This window comes from Styela clava, chromosome 1 (genome assembly GCF_964204865.1).
Source record: "Styela clava chromosome 1, kaStyClav1.hap1.2, whole genome shotgun sequence".
Lineage (NCBI taxonomy): Eukaryota > Metazoa > Chordata > Ascidiacea > Stolidobranchia > Styelidae > Styela > Styela clava.
In genome coordinates this window covers 9106335-9129851 of record NC_135250.1, presented here as the reverse complement: position 1 = coordinate 9129851, position 23517 = coordinate 9106335, and the positions used below count along the sequence as shown (strand labels likewise).

Genomic DNA, 23517 nt, shown 5'->3' with positions numbered 1-23517 from the left:
ATCGATATATTGTTTTGGCCCTTTGGTTGTATTTAAAAATGAAGTAAAAATAATTAATTACCGATTAAATAACATTTGATGGGCTTACTCCCAACTCTGGAAGCAGCAGGACTAAATTATGACAATCCATTGGTACACAATTAAAGTAGTGTTGGAGGAATCATTAATTTTATTCCACTTGTGACTCAAAAGAGCAGCGATTCTAATTTAGAAATTTGCTAAGACCCTGATTTGACAACTTCAAACTTCTTCTGGGTTCAAAGACTACCCAGCATTTCCATTTTAAAAGTCGTTCATTGCAAATAGACAGAATTCTTGTTTATTTATTTGATCAACAACATGTGATTGAGATGTGAATTTTCTTACAAATTGACTAAAACGCTAAGTGTTACATTTGATGTGAATATATCAACAACCAATAATAAATCTGTTGTGGCATAGGACAACAACACTTAAGTTTTAAATTCAAAAAAGTGACTAAGCTCACAGAATCACCCACACTCTAGTTCGGTTGGAAATATTCTGTAGAAGAGCAATATAAATGAATGGTATTGTCAAGTTAGACTGGTATGATTCTGCAAATAGGATACCTGACAGAATTATCACAATACGGTTAGATAATGATCATTCTGCCAAAAGGATTCAAGTGTGGTACTATGCTCCACCAGACACTGAATTAATCTACACAGAAAAAAATCCCAACCATCACATTACACTTCTATAAAAGCATTTAGGTTATAATAAAAACATTGGTCAGTGTAGGATTAAAGCTTAGCAGTTTTTGTTACAACAAATAAGAAATCTATACATGGAAGAAAACAAGTAATATTAGCAGTTAACAAGTAACAAGAAATATTTAGAAAATGCAATGGGATATACACAAATAACTGTTTGTATGTAGTGTTCTAGCAAAAGCACTATTCACCAGGCAACTAAAAATTAAGCAATAAAAATTGCTTTTGAAAAATTCCACTTCTGGTACATATAACTCGTATAGACTTGAATCCAAAAATTGAACACGTATTATTAAAAAATTAGTTAGTGTGAGCTACTATAAGCGGGGTATGAAGTTTGTCATGACTAGACTAGAGTCGAAATTTTGAATTCTCCGAGTTTTCCGTACTTTCAATGGTGATAATAAAGTTAAAATTTTATTCCAAAACTCAAAAAGCATCAAGTTTACTAATCGTTTGTATCAGTCTATAAAAGGAGGCTTACATAAGCCAAAGTTATAATTAAATTTTGATTTTCTCTGAATTCAGAGCCAGATTTTTTGTTAATAATATTGCAACCCGTAGTCGATAGTCAAATTTTTCTAAACCGGCGGCCAGATTTAAATTCACTTCACACAGAGTCAAGAGTCCATTATAAATTTTACTAGATTTCCTGGCCCTGATCATGATATGGGACAAATGAAGACAACAATTCTTCGCTGACAGCAGTGACTTTAAAACTATTATCCACCAGGATTCTGGTATAAATCACACTAGTATTTGATTAACGTTTCAATGTTGAAACTCAGCGCTTATTATATGACAAAGTATTTCCAGGTCAAATTTAGTACAGCAAAATGAGCCAGTATATTACAATTTTGTACAATGTCGTTAAAGTGAAATACAAACGAGTAACAATGAAAAGATTGTTTGCAGATTATACATAAGATTAGTTTTTGTTATGAAGAACATGAGCATCATAAGCTCAAGGTTGGCCAAAGAAAACTGGTCGATTGTTATATGCTTCAACTTATATTACAAAAGTATGCAATGTCATGGAAAATAGCTTATATAAATATTCTCTTGCTATTTCAAATAATCATGCAGGCACTAAATCTAGCTAACAGTTTTTATTGCTAAGGAGTGAATATGTAAAATACAAGTCGGCAGTGAAATTTCTATAATGTCTCATGACCATGTTAAAACCAAAATGTGTTGAATATTATGATCGTCCATTTCTTTACTCTATTTCTTGGCATCGCAGAAACGCTTCAATTATTTTCTTCGCCTGAAATAAAATTGGAGTTTAAGTTCATTCAAACAACACAACAAGGTCTCCCCTAAATTTCAAAAAGCCTTGAACAAAGGACGTATGCTGTAAGCACCAAACTCAGGTTGGAGGTCGAAAAATTTTTTTTTCTTTCTGTACCATATATAGCAATTTTTGTAGCTTGAAATGCATTTTAAACTGCCGACTCTTGAAAACCAATGTTTTTCCGCCGTTAGCTGTTGCGATCTAGCTTGGCAATTGAAAATTCAGAACCAGTCTCTGAAGAGTCCTGGCTACGCTCCCGACCCATACAGAGTCTTGATCGTAGCGATGGTTCATTAAATTTGTATTCGACTTACTTGGGATGATTGTATATAACAGGTCCTGCTCCAGATCCCATTTTGTTTTCAATGGCAGTTGAACACTGAAATAACACATTTATAGTTTCTCATTTGTGGTGATATTACTAAATCAATATGTATGTGAAATTGGTATGCTACAGATTACTCACAGGTTAAATAGTTTTTAACAATTGGATGGTCGTAAAAAATCAATTTAGGCCAAAATTTTCCAGACATTTTTCAATTATTTCTGCAACATTTTAAACTGTTTCAATTCCAAAACAAAATAATCACATATCTATGACAACTTTTTTAAAATGATCATTGAAATTTTGAGTGTTGCTCTTCATAATCTTTGGTTAATTCCATTAGAATTAAACAATGAAATAATTCTTGAGGATCAACCATAAGAGAATCATGGCTAATATAAAACAAAATGCATCAAACTTAATGATTATACAATGCTAGCTTATTTATTGTGAACAGCATATTTCAAAATTATTTTGGTGTTTTTTTTCCAAATACCCCTTCATTCACTCCATTTCATATCAAAAATCATATATTAAAATTTTGTATAAATATTCAAAATAGATGAAAGTGTTAAAATAGAAATCTTACTCTCGTTTCTACATCAGTCCAACTAGACTGATCATCAGATGAATTTCCATCCTCACCATCTGATTTTCGTTTCCTAAACAAAAACAGTTTTCTTCTTTAAATATACGAAAAAAAGAAGGACGTTTTCAAATGATACCATTACCATTTTGCGATCCGACATTATGACAAATAATCAACGACAATGATTACTAATCAGAGATGTATGATATAAATAAAATAATGTTAAATTTTTTCTTTTCATAAAATGTAAAACAATTTTATTTAAATCAATATTAGCAGCAAATAGTGTCTCACAGTCATAAAAACTTTTGGTGCTCCAGAAGTGTGTGTACCAGTATAGACTACTATTTTTAATTTTGTTCGCCTATTTTAGACCAAGTTGTGTAAAGGGACGGAAGCTTATGGGTAGGGGGTATATCAACTTTTCAGCACTTTAAAATTGAATTAATAATATACATTGATTTCGGCACGGCCTCTTGAATATATTATAATATAGAATATATTCAATATTTCATATTGAAAATAATATTTCAGGGTGAAGCAATAAAACCACGGATCGAGGGGTGGGCAAATTATGGCCCGCGGGCCGAATCCAGCCAACCGAAGTGTTTCATTCGGCCCACTTCTGTCTGATAAAATTTAGGCTATAGTTTTTATAGATATAAATTCACGTTGAAAATAACATCATGATACTCCTGATCATTACATTCTGCTCCCTATTATTCTATAAAAGATAGCTCCCGAATAATATCGGCAATTTAGTAGACATTGATACAACCTTGCAGATGAATCTTTTTTGTTGTTTTTTTGCGGATCTCGTTGTTTTAGAGTCTCAATATCAACAAATTGCACTTGCTGTCCCCCGGAACGAGTCTGAATTACTTCGCCCTAAAAAATAAGCAGAATCAATTTAAGAGAAACGATATAATCTTAAACTAACTTGGTTTACATTTAACAATCTTTTTTTGTTGAAATATATAATCAATCAATATCATTAAGGTACCATAGCCAAAAATCCTGCCTTATAATTAATTTTGATTATAATAATAATATAAACTGTTTGCTTTTACATAAAAATCATCAATTTAATGGGAGAAACAGCATAAGAATATCTGAATTTTTTGTAAACAAGTACTTTAATTTGTTTTTATATCAAAAATGGTATAAATTATTTTTGCAACACAACAAAGCTAGGAAATATAGAGCAACATTGGTCATCAGCAAAATATAATAAAAACACAATTCACCTTGATCAGTTGAGTTTCGATTTCCCCCTGTTTATCTTCTTTTTGATGAGTCAGCAAATATTTGTCAGCATTTTTGATATCTTTAGGTGAAGGTATGTGAACTATTTTACCTGGCTTAATGCATGGTTGCATGATAGTACCTGAAATGGTTCAGAAACACATTGAGCATGTGCATGTTTTAGGAAGCACATAAGTCACATAATAAATGTGTTTGCTTGGTAAATCACATACGGTATAGGATAAGTATTTCATGAATCAGGTCATATGAAGGATGTGTGAGTTTTATCAACCAGACCACACACGTCACACAAAGATGTGTGTATGTATTAAATCACATACCAACAAGTCACATAAAGAATGTGTGCATTTAATGAAACACATAAAGACATTAGTATCATTATTCTTTAAATTAATTTGCGATAAATTGAGAAATGGTACCATATAGTAGCTAATTATAAAACAATTATTTAATCACACATTATTTTCAACAATTATTTTTACACAAAAATGACCAATTATAAAAAAAAAAAGCAAAGATGCGATTAGATAAGGCGAAATCAAAAAACAGAACCCATAAATTTCCTGATTTCTTCTGAGAAAATAAATTTTTGTTAATATATTTAACACTTGGCTTCTGTTTGTGTATGATTGTACCAAAAAGTTTTAGTAGTTCAGGACGCTTCGCATAAAAGTTATGTTCTCTCTGAAATATGTTCTAAATGCTGGGTTCCGTTTGTTTTTAGGGTCACCCTATACCAGGTAGTACTAGTCACAGGGCACTCCTGAAGTATGCGCACCAAGATGTCGCATAACCTGAACCCTAACCTGGTACACAACCTGAGTTCAGGTTGTGCGCCATCTTGGTGTGCATACTTCAGGAAGTCTGGTCACAGAGATGACCAAAATGAATCAAGTAATCTGTTAGACTGTTACAATTAAAAGTATTAGGCTATTAGACATATTTATCAATAATTTGAAATATACAAAAAAGACAAAAGTGAACAATATGATTAATAAATTCTATAAACTTTCCCTTTTTCAGGAATAATTAATCAGGAAGTCCCATACTATCCTAAATTTCAGATGAAAGAATTTAGCTGTAAATATAAGTACTAGGCTACAGATAAAAGCTTCTATAACTATTATTAATAGACTAATGCTCAAATTTTATAATAGACACAAAAATAATGCAATGTTAGAAAAATTTCAGCCACATGATGCGTAAACAACTGAGACTTGAGAAAACAGCCTTCTTGTGACTTCTACCATTGTATTAAATCAAATGGTATATTGATAGCTGAGAAAAGTGTCTGCTCAACAAAAGCCACCTTAATATGATATTTACAAGAATTTTTAAGACAATCTGTAAGTTCACTTTGTGTTGGAAATAGATTATACAAGTCTTTGTGTGCAATTGATAAACTACTACTAAAACTACATATGCAAATTACGCTGATTATATGATTAGATCATATCACACCTAACCTGTATTAGTCCGAAGATATTTGCCTGAAACAGACAAACATTCATAATATTAACATAACTCACAAAGTCAGATAAAAAGACCCAATTTGGTTCAAAAAATTTATCCTGAATAACAACCAGATTACCCCAGACAACAATGTCTTAGCCGGAGTCACAGATAAAATTCTTCCTTTATTTTATTTAGTTAAAATTTCTAATAAGAAAGCATCTGATTTGTCACAGTTCAATGCTAAGATGTGAAGAATTTTAGACTTTTAAATCAAGCAGTTACTCAGTTCTAAATAGCCTATTGCTACTGTAAATAATGAAAAAAAAAACATATTTTGATATAATTGGTATTACAAAATATGAAGCAGTTGAAGAATAAAAGAATGTCACCAAAGTAAAATAAATAAATTTTGGAACATGTTGTACCTGTATTCAATGTAGATGAAGGTTGATGGGCTAACCAGTTGTTATTTCCAGAAGATTTTCCTCGAGTATGCTTTTGTGCAACTGGGAGAGCAGGCTGAAAAAAATAGAATACAGTAAAAACATTAATCGGAAAAAAAAAAATTTTTTTTGTAAAATTGATTTGGACTTCAGGGAAATCAGCAATGTGATAGCTAACATGTCAAAACAATTAGCGATATACCAACAATTTTTTTTTATTTAATTCCAATTTCCAGTGGCTATCTATGCTCAGATATAAAGTGACCATGATTTGAGCAAATGCAATTGGTAAAATTTCCGAACTGCTGGTCATCAGTGTAAAATATTGTATTTTCAAAATTGCTCATTTCGAACTCAAATAGGTGTGATGATCGACTTGTGGTTAAATCATAGAACCTAAATATATTGGTGTCACAGGTTAGAGATTTCAGGCTGAAATGTCACGCCCCCGCCCCTATCATGGCATAACAGATTGGGTACACAGTGCTGAACCGGCACAACTCAGGTCCTAATCAAAATATTCGCCTCTAACTTATCAGGGGTTGCTTGTACAAAGCCTTGTTATGAGAGAAAGCATGAAAACGGCTAAGAAAAAAAAATAATAAGTTATTGAGTTAGGAGCTAAGTATACTAACGATGGACGTATGGTAAATAGCTACTAAACAATAACTAGAAGCATTTAACATTTTTAAACAAATTACCGAACTATGCATTAACTCATTAACATAGCATATTAGCATCTAACAACTATTTCCATATAGAAAATACTCCACTTATAAATTATTGTAAATAGTAATTTTTCTGCCTTGAAACTCACAATCTAAGGACAACACGATCTACTGTAACACTGAACATAAAAATACCCTCATTCTCAATCTATCTTCATCTGACTTATTGACAAAACGACATCCAAGAAGATACGGATTCTCTTGTTCCAGAAGTAAACTATCAAAATCAGAATCGCTATGTGCAGCGTCACCACAAGAATGACGACCACATGATCTGCTGTGTCTCAACTTTTCTGGCGTTGAAATATGTCGCCAACCATCGCCACCTTCTTCTAATTGATCACCACGATTGGTTTTATATTCTTTTCTTGGAGATTCTGAATTGCTTGACTGTTGAGATAAAATAAATCTATAGACAAATGTGATTTCACATGAAATTTATGTGTTTTCCAATCCATTTTCACACATCAAAATTTGTACACTTTTCATACAATTATCAAATATAGGTGAAAAGCAATCTCTAAAACAAAGACTCTGACCTTAATCTAATTTGTTATATTTTCCACCACATAGTCACTTCTCTGACAAACTACTACTCAATATCACGCATAAAGAGATCAAAGATTTTTCGATTTACTGTATATATATGCTCAAAATAAAATTAATGTTCAGATAATCCAAAATTGGTCTTGATTTTAGGAATTTTTTTATTGAAGAATTTGGCATCCTATTTTTAGACATAAAATAGACATTGTTAAATTCTGCCGTTATAAGAAAATGGAAAATCAAACAAAACAATGTTCATTTAAATTCTGAACTACACTGCATTTCTGAGCTAAAATTGAATGAACTTCCATTTGTTGTACATTGCTGAATTTGAGTAAATATATCAAAATTCAAAAATATTATTTGAGACTGTGATCGGAACAATAAATTATTCTATTTATCCCTACTCGCACTATTCAGAGGTTCTATAATTTCATAAACACAAAAATTTGCAGTCCTTTCCTTTAAGAGCATCTGACTAAACACTGACCATTATTTATCAAACGGCATTACTTACATCACTGACTATGCTTGAAGAAACAGATTTTTTCGGAGGTCTGCTTGTTTTTCTGAGATCCTGATCAGAAGTTGATATTCTGCGACTCTTGTTCAAAGGTGTTTTATTATTGCTGGCTCCTGCGAGAAGGTTATCTGCGGAACGTGAACGTCTTTTATGAGCTAGTTTTTGGCTTCGACTAGATCCACTGGATTCCTGTAATCAAAAAATAATCTGGAATAAGGCAAAATCCTATTTTTCTTCAAATGATCAAAAAAACACAAAGTTTGTTAAAAAATGATATCAATGGTTTAATTTATTTATGCAATCTTATACAAATGTTAAATGAGCCAACATGGTAATTTGAATATAAATTCCTCTTCAACACAGAAGAGATTAGAGATAGAGCTTGTGAACCAGAGACGTGCATAGTGCCCACCCCCAGTAACCAAGTGGTTAAAAATCTTCCGACTACCAGTTCAGTTCACATGCGCATACCACACCCAGGGATGGCCAATACCGAATAGTTCACTATTTCGAATACATTCGAAATTATTTTTTTCGAATATGAAATTTCGAATACTTCGAAAATAAAATCCACTAATTGAAGCTTATCTAAATGTATGTGGGAGTTTCCATACAATAAGCAATGGAATAACTGCTATCTACAAGTTACAACCTAGCTATATTACCAGGCATTTCATATTTGCAGATTATTGCAGTATACATTTTATATACCATGAGTCATGTTAACAGAATTAAATTAATACGACAATAGTGGTATCGATGATGGATTTGAATATTTGCGCAACACAAAATCACCCTAGTAAAACGGCCATACTTTCAAATACCAACCATTATCCAAATTATTTGTCGAAAAGCGGGATAAAGTATGAGATATTTTTCCGACTTGTGACAATTTTTTCGTGAGTACAAAAATACGGATCAAAAATTAATTATATTTGGAAACTTTACCACACATTTTAAGTCCGCAGATCGCCGTTGTATGTTTGAGTAATAATACTTTTATTATTTCATAAATATGAAAATAGGAATCAAAAGCTATTTATAATCGGGTAGTTTACCACACATTGTAAGTCCACAGATCGCCGTTGTATTTTGTAAATACGAAAATAGGAATCAAAAATTAATATTAATCGCGAGTTTGCCACACAATTTATGTCCACAGATTGCCGTGATATTGTGCCGAATATAATTAGTTTTGATTCTTATTTTCGTACTCACGAAAAATTGTCACAAGTCGGAAAAAGAATTTATATTTTATCCCGCTCTTGGGAACTAATTTGTATAATGGTTGCCATTGGTTTGTATTTAAAAGTATGGACTTTTTACTAGGATGATTTTGTGCTACGCAAAATATTCGAATCCATGACCGATACCACTACTTAAAATGCCTTACCGTGTTAATTTAGTTATATTATCATAACTCAAATGTTGGTAAATTGGGCAGTTTACCACACATTTGAAGGCCACAGATCGCCGTCGCATTTTAGAATTATTAGTTTTATTATTTTGTAAACACGAATCCGAAATTAGTTATAATTGGGCAGTTTACCACGTATTTCATGTCCACAAATACCCGTTGTATTTGGCATTAATACTTCCATTATTTTATCAATATGAAAATAGGAATCAGTATTTAATAATATCGGTCAGTTTACTACACATTTCATGTCCACAGATTGTCGATACAACCATGAGTTACGTTGAACAGAATTAAATTAATACGGCATGACATTTTAAATGCTGGTACCAGTCATGGATTGGATTATTTTGCGCAACAAAAAATCATCCTGGAAAGGATCGATACTTTTACCTATCGTTATCAGAATTATTTGCCTAAAATTATTTTCTAATAAATCGACTTGTTTTTGCAACTTGTGACAATTTATTGGATATCGTAACAATTACGGCTATAAATACCGTATTTCCCGGCTAATAAGTCCACATGGCAAATAGGACGATGTCTATTTTTAGCACTCAAAAAAGGGGTTTTTCCATATAGGCCTCCAATAAGACGGGTAGAAAAATTCGCTAATAATTTTATATGTTTAGAACCAGATCATGTTAGTTTGGTAGAATCATACTCACAGAATTAACTATTTTTAAAAGCGGCAATCATTTTGGACAACCCATTAACCCGAATGTTGAAATAATTTTGGAATGTGATAAGTACTACACTGTACGTCCACAGGTTATTTCACAGCTGTGTTTTCCTGTCCCTGTCGTGTTTTGCTGAATCGGCAAAACGAAAGGGTCACAAATCACCCTATCTTGGTGGCCGTGTTTCTCTTTAAAGCAGTGGTTCTTAAAGTATGGGTCGCGACCCAAACATGGGTCGCGGAAGGTTTAAAAATGGGTCGCGACAAGGTCGTCAATGCAAGGGCAATCTAAGAGGAGAAGGAAGAATTTTCAGTTTTCCCAATGTTTCAATTTAGCTTCTAAACTCTGGTATTTAAAAATAACGAAATATAAAATTTCATTCACGGAAAGAACTGTCTTGAGCTCATTGTTACATCACAATTCTGATATGCCAGTCACGTGTATTATTTTTATGGTATCGGTAACCATGCACGTCGCTTGTCGTTGTGTTGACCACGTGGAATGTCGTCTTAGTGGATTAGAATAACCAAAAAAGTGGTGTCTATTTGGTAATGTAAATTGTAGTAGACGACGCAATGAAAAAGCTCGCTTCTCGACATTAGATTATTCAATATCTAGAAAAAATGTGACCTCATCTCGAGGCACCATTTACAGCGAACGAAGCAGTGTGTGCACATTTGATGAGTAAAAAGTTGGATATTGCGAGAGATACCGAAGGCCAGCTAGGATGTCGTGTTTGCGACGGACAGCGGACGCCTTTTCTGCTACAATTCGCGACAAGGCACTTGTGCGAGCGAGGATATTTGACACTGACGGTTATTAAAACTAAGCTCGCAATCGCCTCGATACCCGTAACAACTTGCGTATTGCGTTAAGTAAAATAGAGCTGTGTATTGAAGATATAATGAAATGGAAATTTCAGTTTCATCAATCTCACTGAGTCAATGGACTGTTTCTAGTAAATAGTTGTCTGTATTTGAGTCAAACTGTACTAACATTAAAAACACATTTTGCGTTATTTAGGATTGGGTCGCGAGTATTCATAAAACTCAGATTTGGGTCGCGCTCGAAAAAGTTTAAGAACCACTGCTTTAAAGTAAGGATAACCAGCCTGCGATTAAATATCATGATTGGCAGACCCTAAGACCCAAATATAAGGTTACACAAATCATGCTTGAGAAGACTCATGCGAATAATAAGCATGCCACGTAGAAATAAAAGAAACATACTTTCTCAATTTTTCGACGTAATGGAAATGGATTTGTAAATTAAAAGCCTCGTACACGAATGTCGGCAATGTCCACCCACGCAAACGTGCAAATGTGTCGCAACACTATGCGACGTACGGTCGCACAGAATATAAACAATCAAAGTGCCGATTTAAAAAGTCGTTTAAAGATTCCCGTAAAACGAAACACCACGTTTACGGCGAAAAGTGGCTACTATTCGGAATTATTCGAAAATCAGCCGAAAAGGTATTCGAATACCTTGATATTCGAATACATTCGAATATTCGATTCGTTTTGGACAACCCTGTGACCACACCCAACATAATAACTAGTCCCATCTAGAATTATATATTTCAAAGAATGCTCGCCTAGAGTTTGGTTCAGATCAGACCATTAACCATTAAATCTTACCGATGTTGCAAGCGATGAAGTAGACATTGGAGCTTTCCTTGTCATAGAACGGCCTTCTCTACCTTCCGCAATAATACTTTTCAATTGTCGTAATCTCTCCTCCTTGACCCACATCTTCTCTTGCATTTCAGTTTGTACATTTCGAACTCTTCTTTCCTGAAAAATCATTTAGAAATAAAATAAATAATAAGATGCCACGGATAGTTCGAAGCTGGTGTTTAGTCGAACTTTTGTACAACCCAGTATTGGGAGGGAAAATTTTTCTTAATCAGGATTAGGGCTGGTCATTTTTCGAATCGAATACTAAATTAATCGAATCGGTTCAGATTCAAATTTCAAATCGCTGCCAACTTGATTTTTAGTCTGCCAAAGGATGAGGTAAATGAATTCCTAATTTTTTTTTAAGCCATGTTTTTTAAATGAAATTCGGGAATGTGGCTCCTTTTTTCTATTGATGAATCATTGTTTTTTTTCCTATTCCGCGAACTGACTGAGTGATGAATTCTATGTATTAATTATTTTATGTGTCTGGATGATCCATTATACAATATAAAAAAGTTTCAGATTCTATTCGAAAAAATAAATGATCCAATTGTGAAATCATCATGTAGTTGAAAATAACCATCCTCTAACAGGAGTTGGAATCAAATTTGATTGTAAATTCTTCCAGGTTCCACAGCCCTGGTTTGATGTGCTGTTACGTTCGTAAATAGACCATAGCCATACTAGTTATACTTACAACTTGTTTCTCATACTGTGACTTTTGATTGGCGATTGCCCCTCTCATCCGACTTTCCAATTTTCTATTGTCGAGTTGACTTTCCTTTAGTTGAAGGTTAGTTTCTGCCAACTGTAACGAAGGCATTGAAAATTACAAAGAAGAATCATAATACAGTCAGGCTGCAAGTCAACTCATGTTTAAAAACTTACATGTTCATTTAGCGTTTTCTTGTCGTGTTCAAAAACTTGTGTCGTCTTCATGAGTACTTGATTCTAAAAAGAAAATCGAACAATTTTTTCAAAATTTGGAGTTTTTACGTGACGTCTTTTGCTCCGAAGTATTACAGTTTGGAGGAACCAGAATCTCTCCAGTAAAGCATCACGTATCGTTTGATATCAGAAAAGGCTTGCAATGCCTTGTTCAGAGCGCAAGGTGCATATGCATATAAGGGCGCTTCCAGAAGTATATGTACCAATATGGAGGTAACTAATTTTGTTCGCCTACTTTACATATATTTAATATATATTCAGCTAACACAGACAGTCCCCGCCCGAACTCGTTAATTTTGATAAAATACTTTCCTCATCAGGATATATCCAGAAATTTTTGTGAAAGCAATACTAAGCTAAAATACCTTTGCTTCAAGTTTTTTAATTTGTTTTTCCATTCTTGAAACATCTTTTGTTTTTTCACTCAACGCGTTATGACATTCTTCTAATTTATTCTGTAGTGCTGTATCGTGTTCCGTATTGTTAACAACATTCATCCTTAGTTGGGTTTCTGAATAGAAAAACAAACAACAATAAGTTGGGCAGAATCGTATTATTTTAGTGAATGTGATATGGACGCATCAATAAATATGATTATAATCATTCGCAACTCAGAACCAGAGCTGTGGGGTATAAGTTTAATATTATATATCAATATTCCCAAATTGGATTCTGTTTGGTATAACGTCATATTTCTGCTAATTTTACTTGAATTTGAAAGGATTATAAATTTGGGATAAAAAAAGTATAAAAAATGCAGGAAGTTGGAAATAACAAGTCATCTCCTTAATTACCCATTTTAGTAATTGACTTCAAAACTTCTTCCTTTCTTTGAATTCTCGCCTCCAGAAACGACATCAAATCTATCATAAAGATTGAAAACATCAAAAGTCGAAACAATAACTACTTTAATACAATATTTCTAACAGGGCAAAAGCGTAGAGCCAGCAAGTAGCGACCTTTTATTAAAAACAGACAAAGATCTTTACAAGTGAGGAGTTGATAGGTGAGGGTAACATGATACTTGCTATGACCTACCGATGAAAGCTTTAAGATTTAGGTGTGTTGGCATCACAACTTATATAACTTAAAAAGAATAGTTTTTAATATGATGCTTTTCATATCAAACCAAGCCCTTTAAAAGCATCCACTGAATATCCAACAATGTGTAAAGAGCTACTATTTGCCCACCTCAAATCAAATGTATTAGAAATAGTAAATTATTTTTTTGGTCATCTCAGTCAGCAACAAAACATTGCTCACCTGGAATGGTATTTTCATCAGCAAGGTCAACAACTCCCAAGTTTGGAAATGGCGGTCCGAGGCTAAAATCGGGGGCTATCCAGAGAGGGGTAGTCTCTGGCTCTGTAAAAAAGAAAAAGGTGTTTCTTCGGATCGAAAATAACGACAACAAATAGAGAAGCATGTTTTTAAAAATACCTGTGATATCTGTAGTGTCGCTTGACTGCGAAGTTACCGAAAGATTGCGTCGACATTTCTTTTTTCCACGTTGATATAATGCATTTCCTGGATAGAATAAAAAGAGGCTAGAAAACACACTGTTTTGAAGTACAGGTACAATTCATGTTACGATTTCAAAATTTGGCCTTACGTCTCTCCCAATATATTTTAACCAAATTTTTTTAATTTTTTTTTCAGCGTTTATTCAAGCTTTTTCACTTCATTTAATATTCCCTCATATGCCCACCATTAATTGCATGAAGCACATAAAAAGTTTTTTAGCAAATTTAATACAGGACTTTATGAACATTGTGCACGATTAAGAAATTGCTATGTCATTAACTAATATTAATAAAAATTAATTCGGATTCAGATAAAACTTCACTGAACAAATATAACAAAATTTTGTTAGTTTTGTTGCAAGTTCATAATGATTAAATGAATAAACATTGATTTAAATTATTCCATATATTACTCCAGCAGTGTAAGCTCTGTTGTCAGAGCTGAGGCCACAGAATATCTAGCCCTCTAGTTCCAAGATTCATAGTAACCTGCAAGTTCATTGTTTAATTTCCTAGCAGCCGTCATCTCTCTTCGTCTTTCTTCCTCTGCCTTTTTCTTTGCTTCTTCAGCTTTCTTTCTGATACTTTCTCTGTCAAGGTGGAATTCCTCTGCTCGAACGACTTCAACTTGTTGAGCCATTTCAGCAAACTGCATAACATGCTGTATAGAGAGGTAATACAATGTTGTATTCAAGGGTGCAGCCTGAGGGTTTCGGGGATGAAGTGTCCATGAGGTGTCTGATAGTTAAAAACATTACTATGACTCCTCCCTCCTGTGACTTCTACGCTGGTTAAATCCTATTGTCAAACAAGCCATATAAAAAGCTATCCACACTGAGGCATGATTTATATCAAACTAATCACAATTCAAAAAATTCCCGTTTATTAGTACCTGTCAAGGTACTTTGAAACTTTTAAATATGATTGAAATCTCAAATTTGAGTTGGAACATGAAATGATTCATTACATTTTCAAATACATTTACAGCCATGGTAAAATTTTATTTAACAAAAAACCTAAAACTTACCACATTCTCATCGTATTCCCTAATGTTTGGGTTTACACAGACAACCATTTTGACTTGTCCTCTTCCTTCAAAATACATTTTGAACAAATGTGTGACTTTAGAATTTCTGTATATCACCATTTCTTGACCATTATTTCTCTGATTTTCCCTAAGCTGCTCAAGACATCTGAATTTACAAGAATATTGAAGATATAATTGGAAGATAATTTTAATTATGTTGCAAAATAGCAATCTATTTCTTAAAAATAATTCTCGTCTGCCCATGTTCAAAACTTAGTATGATTAGAAGATAATTTTGATCGTGTTTCCAAATATTGACTCACTTATTCCTAAAAAATACACCTTATCTGCCCAAGTTTGAAACTTGACAAAAAAAATCAGGGCTGTTTAAAACTGAACAACAAGACAAAAGTACTATAAAGCTATAAGACTACAAGAACATTCAGTCCTGATATGGTCGCTAAAAACAAGCTTACACATCACATTGCATATTTTACTTCTCGTGTCATTATTTAAAGCAAATAAAGTGGATTTTTTTAATGCTTGTGATTTGTATTACAGAAAATAAATGTGTCCAGTGTTGGGAAGGTTTGGGAACCTCATTCTCTATGCCAGGGGTTCTCATACTTTATTGGCTGTGGGCCAAAATTAGAATCGGAAGGATGTTCACGGGTCGGAGAGTCTAGCGGCCAAAAGTGCGCGACTGTTTAGCTGGGATTCAGTGGATTTACCGCCGTTGCCAAAAAATGTCTGTTTACTAAGTCTAGTTTTCATAACGCAAACAAAATCTGTTAAACACTATTTTACCTGAGCTCGGTGAGCCATTTTAAATCGTTACACGGGCCGCATTTGGCCCGCGGGCCACGGTTGGGGAACCCCTGCCCTATGCCAATCGAATACAAGGCCCGCATAATTATGGCTAGAGGATTTCAATAAATAAAATTTCAACATTTGATCATTCCGAGATTATATTCTATATTACCAAACTACTCAGATAAGCACATCTTTATTTCCATTACATAAAGATAAAAAATGCAGAATATTATAAAACACAAAATTGATTAATTACCTTCTCAAAGTCATCAGAGAACTATTAATATTTCCAGCCTCTCTTAATCTCTCTCCTCCAGCACCAGTACGAGCAAGTCGTTCACTTCCTGCTAGATCGACCAATGATAATTGGCTGACGCATATCAAACTTTTGTCCTGAAGATTTGTATTCAATAAAGAATTATTGTTGGTTCAACAGAATAAGGCAGCAAATTAATATCAGAGATCTCGGATTCGGGGCCTGGCTAGTTCATCCACCACCCCATTATGGGGTAAAGTGAACCAAAAGGGAAGAAACAGCAAAATGGCTTGTTATCTTAGTAGCCTACTGCATAATTTAGAGCTATAATTGAACTGAGAAGCTTTGCATTTAAAGATTTAAGGTAATAAACTACAATTACATGGAAAAAGTACTTTTAGCCTAAAACGTCCCTGACATCGGGCGAATGACAAGTAGCAAAATATTCAGATTATCGACTGGCTATTTGGCTAAGTTACCAAAAATATTCTGAAACTTCCATTATTCTTAGTGAAATGGTGATATGATACAATTTACAGTATCTAAAGCTAAGATATGCAAGTACCTGTAACAGATCTTCTCCGAGAGGGTCTAAAGGTGCTTGGACAAGTCTTATGTTAAAAATACTGTGAGAACGACTTGACTCAGCATTAAGTTGCGTGTGTGCAATTCGTCGCCTTTCTTGACCTGCACAAAGATTGCAAAAAGTAAAATAAAAGTAATTTTTGTTTAGATTGCTAATTCAGTGGTTCTCGAACTTTTATGACCCATGGCTCCCATAAAAAGACTCTGAATACTCTGTGGGCCCCTGTTTACCTAGTTTAGTTTTTGATAAGTTCATATCAGTTATTCTTTTTTCTATGTTTATTGATAATGGGCAAATTTGAATTAAACAATTCACAGTTAATTTGATTGAAATTAATTATTGAGAAGTAGCCTACATGGCGAAACCTCCGTGGTCGCTTGGGTGCCCAAGCACCCATTATAAAAACCCTGTCCTAATTCATACCCCAACGCATCTTAGAGTAACGTAGCATATTTTGAACGAAAAATAAAACTACACGCAACAAGTACATCACAGAAAATGAGTGTTAAATAACAGTAATATAGATTTACCTCTTTTAAAAACACTGAAAGCTTCTTCTGTTGTTGTTATTTCAACTTCTGTTACTCCATAAACAAACATATTGTGTTTTTTGTCTTCTCGGAGTCTTTTGGATTGCGGAGGTCTAAGTAAATATTGAGCAATAATTTGTACTAATCAAATATAAAAAGAATCCAAATCGTATACAAAAAATGATCAAAAGGTAATCACTTACTTTGGTCTACTGAACGGATCATATTGTATATCTTCCAATAAATCATAAACATAATCATTATATATTTCAACATAGGAAATGAAAACAGCATATCTCATGTCTGAATTCACATGTTCTGATCTGCAATAATCTATCTCGTATCGAAGGTCTGGACGATTTCTGCTCCTAAAACAGAAAAAAAAGATTTTAAAGAATTAGGCTTGAATGAAATTCATGAAAAGTTTGGTTTAAAAAGACAAGGTCACGCGCACTCACTCATAAGAGATTGACCTCTGCGTAATTTTAAGGTATTGTTTTGTTACAATAAAAAAATATAAAAGTGACGTTAGGTTGACCAATAAAATACCAAGCGCTACTAAGACTATAAAGAATAATAGTGATGAGAGAGTTAAGTAGTTCCTGCCATTTTGCCTGGAAGGTGCACTGACTGTATACGAGTGGCAGCTCACAGCCAGCTGGATTGGGTGACTGAAACCTTTTTTGAAGGGACAAGAGTAATCAATGTTATATTTCATGAAGTATAAAATTGGCATATGCCACAAACTTTCTGCTAACTTCACCAATATGAATTAAAATATTCAAAAATAAAATATAAACTTTGTGAATAATCCATAACCCTAAAGCAGGGGTGCACAACCTTTTTGCTATTGGCGGCCACATTGCATTTATTTCTATTCAATACGGCCTCCAGAGAACTGATGAGCGTGTCCAAAGCGTGCAAATTTTTTTTGGCTTTTATGACATCATGACCGCGTATTTGACACATGTGATGTGCAGTTTGCCCAATTATGAATTATGTAGGACTACTTGGAAGTATAATAATCGCATTTTAAACGGATTTTTCTTTTCGGTGGACCTATTCTTGAGCAGATATATTGCAGCAAGTTGCATAATGGTTGCACAATTTTGAAAAAAATCCACCAAAGTCCGGGAGGGGGGAGACCCCCATTTTCTTGTCCCCAAAAGTATAATAAAATGTCAAATATTTTAATGAATTTATTCTATAAAGTTTGCAAAGCATTGTAGCAATTCAATCTTGGTCTCCCTTGGTCTTGCATGTGGGCAGATAAACTTGCAAAGTCAGGTAACTGGCTGGATACCATCAGCCTTTGTTCAGACTCCAGATTGGCGTCTAACAATCTGGTTCGGTACTAATTCTCCAGGTACCCGGTACTTCAAGCTGCGGATGCCTTGCTAGGCTAGCTTGCTACGTTGCTATGCTGGCAAACGCGTGGTCAATCTGAACCGTGAAGGAAAATCCCCAACAGCAAATATACCATCCTTTTTTGCAGTACCTCTGTTTTGCTCCAATATACGCCAACATAGCCGCCAAATCCTATATTTTGGACTTTTTTTTGGTCAATAGGATTTTGTATGTGGAGTATTGTGGACGGCCGCATTATTTATTCACGACGGCCGCAGGTTGTGCACCGTTGCCCTAAAGCAGGGGTCGGCAACCTTTTGAACTCTGCGTGCCATTTTATGAATAATGAGCACCTGCGCATGCCAAACATTTTTATGTGGTTTGCATATTTCCTATTTCCAAGGGAAATTTCCTTTCCCTTCTGAAACAGTCGCCGTGATTACACGCTCGTAAAAATAACCGACTTTTTTAGCGTATACCGACTTATTAGTCGCGTAAAATAATCAATTCATGACAGCTACGAGAATCTATAAAATTCCCTTCTATCTTGATATAATTGGGTCCAACGTAACTCGCGGATGCGTCTTCTTGCGTCAAAATATAAACATTACTAGTCTAAAATACCGCTCAATCTGTTGACGTATAAAATATGAGATAAACATGCCTGAGTGTATTTAGTTTCGATACTTTTTTGTGATCTTGCGAATTCGTTATCGCCGCTAGAAAAATCTCAAGATCTGTAAAATCTCGTAGAGTACAATTAAATACATATAAAGTATATCAGTAAATCAAAAATACATATTTATCGCCTCGAAATCCCCACGTCTTTTTCGACGGATAATATATAATGATTTTTCTGTTGTGCAAAGTAATCAATCCATGACCGATACGGCCATATTTAAAATGTCTTGCTATATTATAATTTACTTGTCTTCAATTTAACCTGCAGTTGCGTCGACAATATAAACGCATACGCATCAGTACCCTAAAATACCACATCAATCCGCGGAAATAAAAATGTGTGGTAAACTTCCCGGTTATATCTAGTTTTGATCCGTATTTTTCCAATTTTGCGAATTTGACAAATCTGAGCTGTACTTGCAAAAATGACTCCGCTCTATCGCAATGCTGCCACCCAGATTTTGTTTTCGATGATGAAACCGTTAAAAAAATCCTAATATCTGCTATAAAAGCTCACGGAGTAAAATTTATTTTGGTACAATAAAAATTGATTGAATATACTTTAATTAATTATCTTATATCTCAACACGACTCGGGGAAAAAGTCGCGTTTCCAAACTTATAATATGAATTGTATAATATTAACACGAAAATTCCCAACGGCAATTTAAAGTAATTGTTCCTATTCTAATGGCCTTATGATTCTCAATGCCGCTCAAACTTATGTGTGCAATAGGCACACGAAATTTTGCAATTTACAATGCTTAAAGAAGCTTTTTTAATCTGTCACGGGCCTCGTACAACAAATTATTTACTGTTTTATTTTCAGTATTTTATATTGCCACTTTTCAATAAAAAAATTTGTGTCGCTGCTCCACTCCTTTTGGACTTTAGCAACTCGCTGCCGATTATTGTATACCGGTAATAACTCTCAGCCAATTCACAAATCTGGGCGAATACAAAAAGAAAATAGTTATTATCGTTGACGTGAAATACTTTTTGTGATTCTGGGAGAATAAACACTGACTTAAAAGTGTCTACGGTCAAAATAACACGTCACGCTGACAAAAATAATCGGCGATTCGTACAACTTTTTGCTGGAATGGTATGAATTGATGTAATAATATTCAATATTTCACGATTATCAAAGGGCAAAAAGTAACCCAACAATAGTATAAAAAGTTGCTAGTGGGTGAACGAGTAGTTTCAGGTAGTGAAGCGTTTCTGAAAGTAGCCAAATCTGGCACCGCTGCACCGCATATGCTTATCTACACTGAAATCCCGTACAGATTCAGGCCTCTGATCCATCGCTTTTCCGAAAGTAACGAAAAGTGGCAACAATTTCGGCTTTCCGTCGTTGCAGTTAAACATTACATGTTTTTTCAAAGGATTTGTCGAATTGTTAATTTTTGTTCAAATGTAGAATTTTGGTAGAACAACTAAAATAAATATCTGATCTGCATCAAATCACTTGGCGTGCCATGAGAAATCCTCTCGCGTGTCACAATTGGCACGCGTGCCAGGGGTTGCCGACCCCTGCCCTGAAGCATGCATCTTCAATGTATATACATAAACATTGAAAAAAGTCATCATCATTACTATAATTAGTGACATTTGAGAATTTAATTGCACAGAATAAATTTGATTATACACTTCTATTTTAAGAAGAAAAAAAAATGACTGAGTCAGGGTTACTTTTTTTGTGACTTACTTATTTGGTGTTTTCATGGGTGTTGTTGTCCTTGGTAAAATTTCTCTTTCTTGTTTTTCCAGCATTGCATCGGCTTCAGGTTGTACGGAGAAACCATTCATGTTATCAGGGATGAACGACTGAAAAAATAAAGTTTTCAAGTTTATGAAAATGCTGCAAAGTATATTTTTAAGTATGATTGGTAGATATTCATTGCTTCAAATGGCAAGCTCTAGAGAGCTTTTTCGAATTCTCCCCAAAATCTGAAATTTCTCAAATTCAACAAACTTAGCCTATATTTCAGTTGTTCGCCCCTTCACAGTGCATAATCTTTATTTATTTGTGTAAGATAATAGACAACACATCAAATAAAATATTTTTTCTACAAAGCAAAGTTATTTATTGAATTTATTTATTTTGACTAAACAAACATTATCATTTTTGTAATTTTCTGATCCAGTTTTGAAAGCAATTCAAATAAAAATGAATGCAAATTACATATTTTGTTGCAAGCACTCCCTCCAATGAATTGAAGAGCATGTCCAAGCTTCTTGGTAAAAAGCCAGGGTTATCGACTGTCCCTGTCATAGTGTATGTCTTTCCTGAGCTGGTAACTCCATATGTGAACAAAAGGCCTGAAACGGAAATAAATATTCACATAAAAATCTCTACTGCATAGTGTATACATGAACTTGAAAAAATTTAGTGGCCATTAATATAATAGTTTCACATACACGAACTACGGATTGTTTGAACCACATAACAAGGAGGCACGTATTCAGCGGGAGTGAAGTTATAGTCATCAATTTTGTTGATCGAAGTCAAAGTCAAAATCTCAGACTTTGATGATCAAAGTCAAAATGCCACTAAATATGCTATACTTAAAAGCCTTGTATGCATCTCCAAAAAGATTTGAACTTGCAACGCTCTAATGAAATAATCAGTTTTCGAAGGTAATAGGAGAGAGACATGTTTTAATTGATATAAAATATTCACCATTTTTCCCCTTTAGCATCCCATCAACCATTGGTTTGGCAACAACATTAAATACTCCATCTTGCCCTATGTTTTCACCAAAAATCCTTGAAAATTGGCATTCAATCTGTTGAGAATAAGACAAATAAAATTGGGACCTCCTGAAGTATGCGCACCAAGATGGCGCACAGCCTGAACTCAGAGGTCGTGTACCAGGTTAGGGTTCAGGTTATGCGACATCTTGGTGCGCATACTTCAGGAGTACCTAAAATTGAGTTATCTGGCGAAATTTCAGTTAACAGTTTCTATAAAACGTTCTCCGACACGGATCGAAATAATTAATAGCAAATGTTATCTACTAGAAAGTGTGTGGGAATAATACTCGGAACAAAAACTCTAAATTATGAGAGTATTACGTACAGCTCTTCCATCAGTAGCTGACATCCGTAAAGCTTTATCATCTTTAATTTCAATACAACTTTCTTCTGCGTCAGCGGGAAGTGTTCGAACTCTGCAGCAGACCTTAATTAAAAAGACCGCAATTAAAAAAGATTAAATCAAATTAGAAATTGGCAGAACTGGGCATAATGAATGTTAGTTTCTTTGGGGGGCCAAACTCGTTATGGTAAAAAAGAAAGTCAGTGCTTAGAATCACGATTCCAGAAAGAGGATGCAACTAAATTTTGCACTACATAATCAAAAAATTAAGAGGGCACTTCCAACAAATGCTACAGACGTTTCGATACTAACAATATTAGGAACTACCATAAATGATTTTGCAAGGTGAAGATGGATTCACTTGAGAAACTCTATTTTTTAATGAAATAAAAATCCTTTTTTATTGGTATCACAATCACAATTTATGAGGCGATGATGCCATTCAGAATGCTAGAAAGCCAAATACAACAGGATTCTAGAACAGGAACCATATCTAACTATATCCATCAAACATATCAAGAACAAACACCTATAAAAGTCTTCATCAAAAACAAACGAAACCGACCTCAACTGGATCCATTTGACCTCCTGATCTAGGAGTTCCTCTCCTTGGAGTTTTTGCTGGTGTTCGTCTGAAATCAAATACAATGATATTCTTATAATAAATATTTATACTTATTTTTTATTTATGGTATTTGTGTAACAAAAAAAATTATTAATTCAAATAATTTAAAATTTAAACATGGTTAAGATACGCATACGAATGTCCAGTCATCAATTGAAGAAGCCCTTCGAAAGCTAATTTGTATAAAATGAATTATAAATGTATTTCGACACTTACTGAGGTCTCATACCGTCTTCACACCAGCTTCAAGCACTCTCTGGAACTGTTGAAAAATGATTTTCAATAAAAAAATATCGGTCACTCAATATTCAGTATTTTTTTCAACTCTGATCTTTGGTAAATAAAGGTAATTACTGAATTATGTCCTATAGGGTTGCATAAAAAAGATAAAGAATTA

The 23517-nt window shown here is 34.0% G+C and overlaps 1 protein-coding gene across 1 annotated transcript; it reads right to left on the bottom strand.

Annotated features, from left to right (window-relative positions):
• Window positions 1-307: 307 nt before the first annotated feature.
• Window positions 308-23487, bottom strand: LOC120342391 (kinesin-like protein KIF23). Its single transcript, XM_039411213.2, has 26 exons — window positions 23337-23487; window positions 23061-23127; window positions 22478-22579; window positions 22079-22184; window positions 21581-21717; window positions 21104-21222; window positions 17569-17733; window positions 17366-17478; window positions 16815-16936; window positions 16250-16386; window positions 15181-15346; window positions 14643-14814; window positions 14071-14157; window positions 13894-13995; window positions 13425-13493; window positions 12996-13141; window positions 12571-12633; window positions 12380-12490; window positions 11641-11796; window positions 7898-8092; window positions 6089-6182; window positions 4190-4329; window positions 3721-3830; window positions 2943-3015; window positions 2343-2407; window positions 308-2001 (listed from the first exon to the last, which is right to left on the bottom strand). Exons 1-26 carry the CDS (start codon window positions 23345-23347, stop codon window positions 1989-1991), a joined length of 2841 nt encoding a protein of 946 aa, XP_039267147.2. The 5' UTR covers window positions 23348-23487; the 3' UTR covers window positions 308-1988.
• Window positions 23488-23517: the final 30 nt, after the last annotated feature.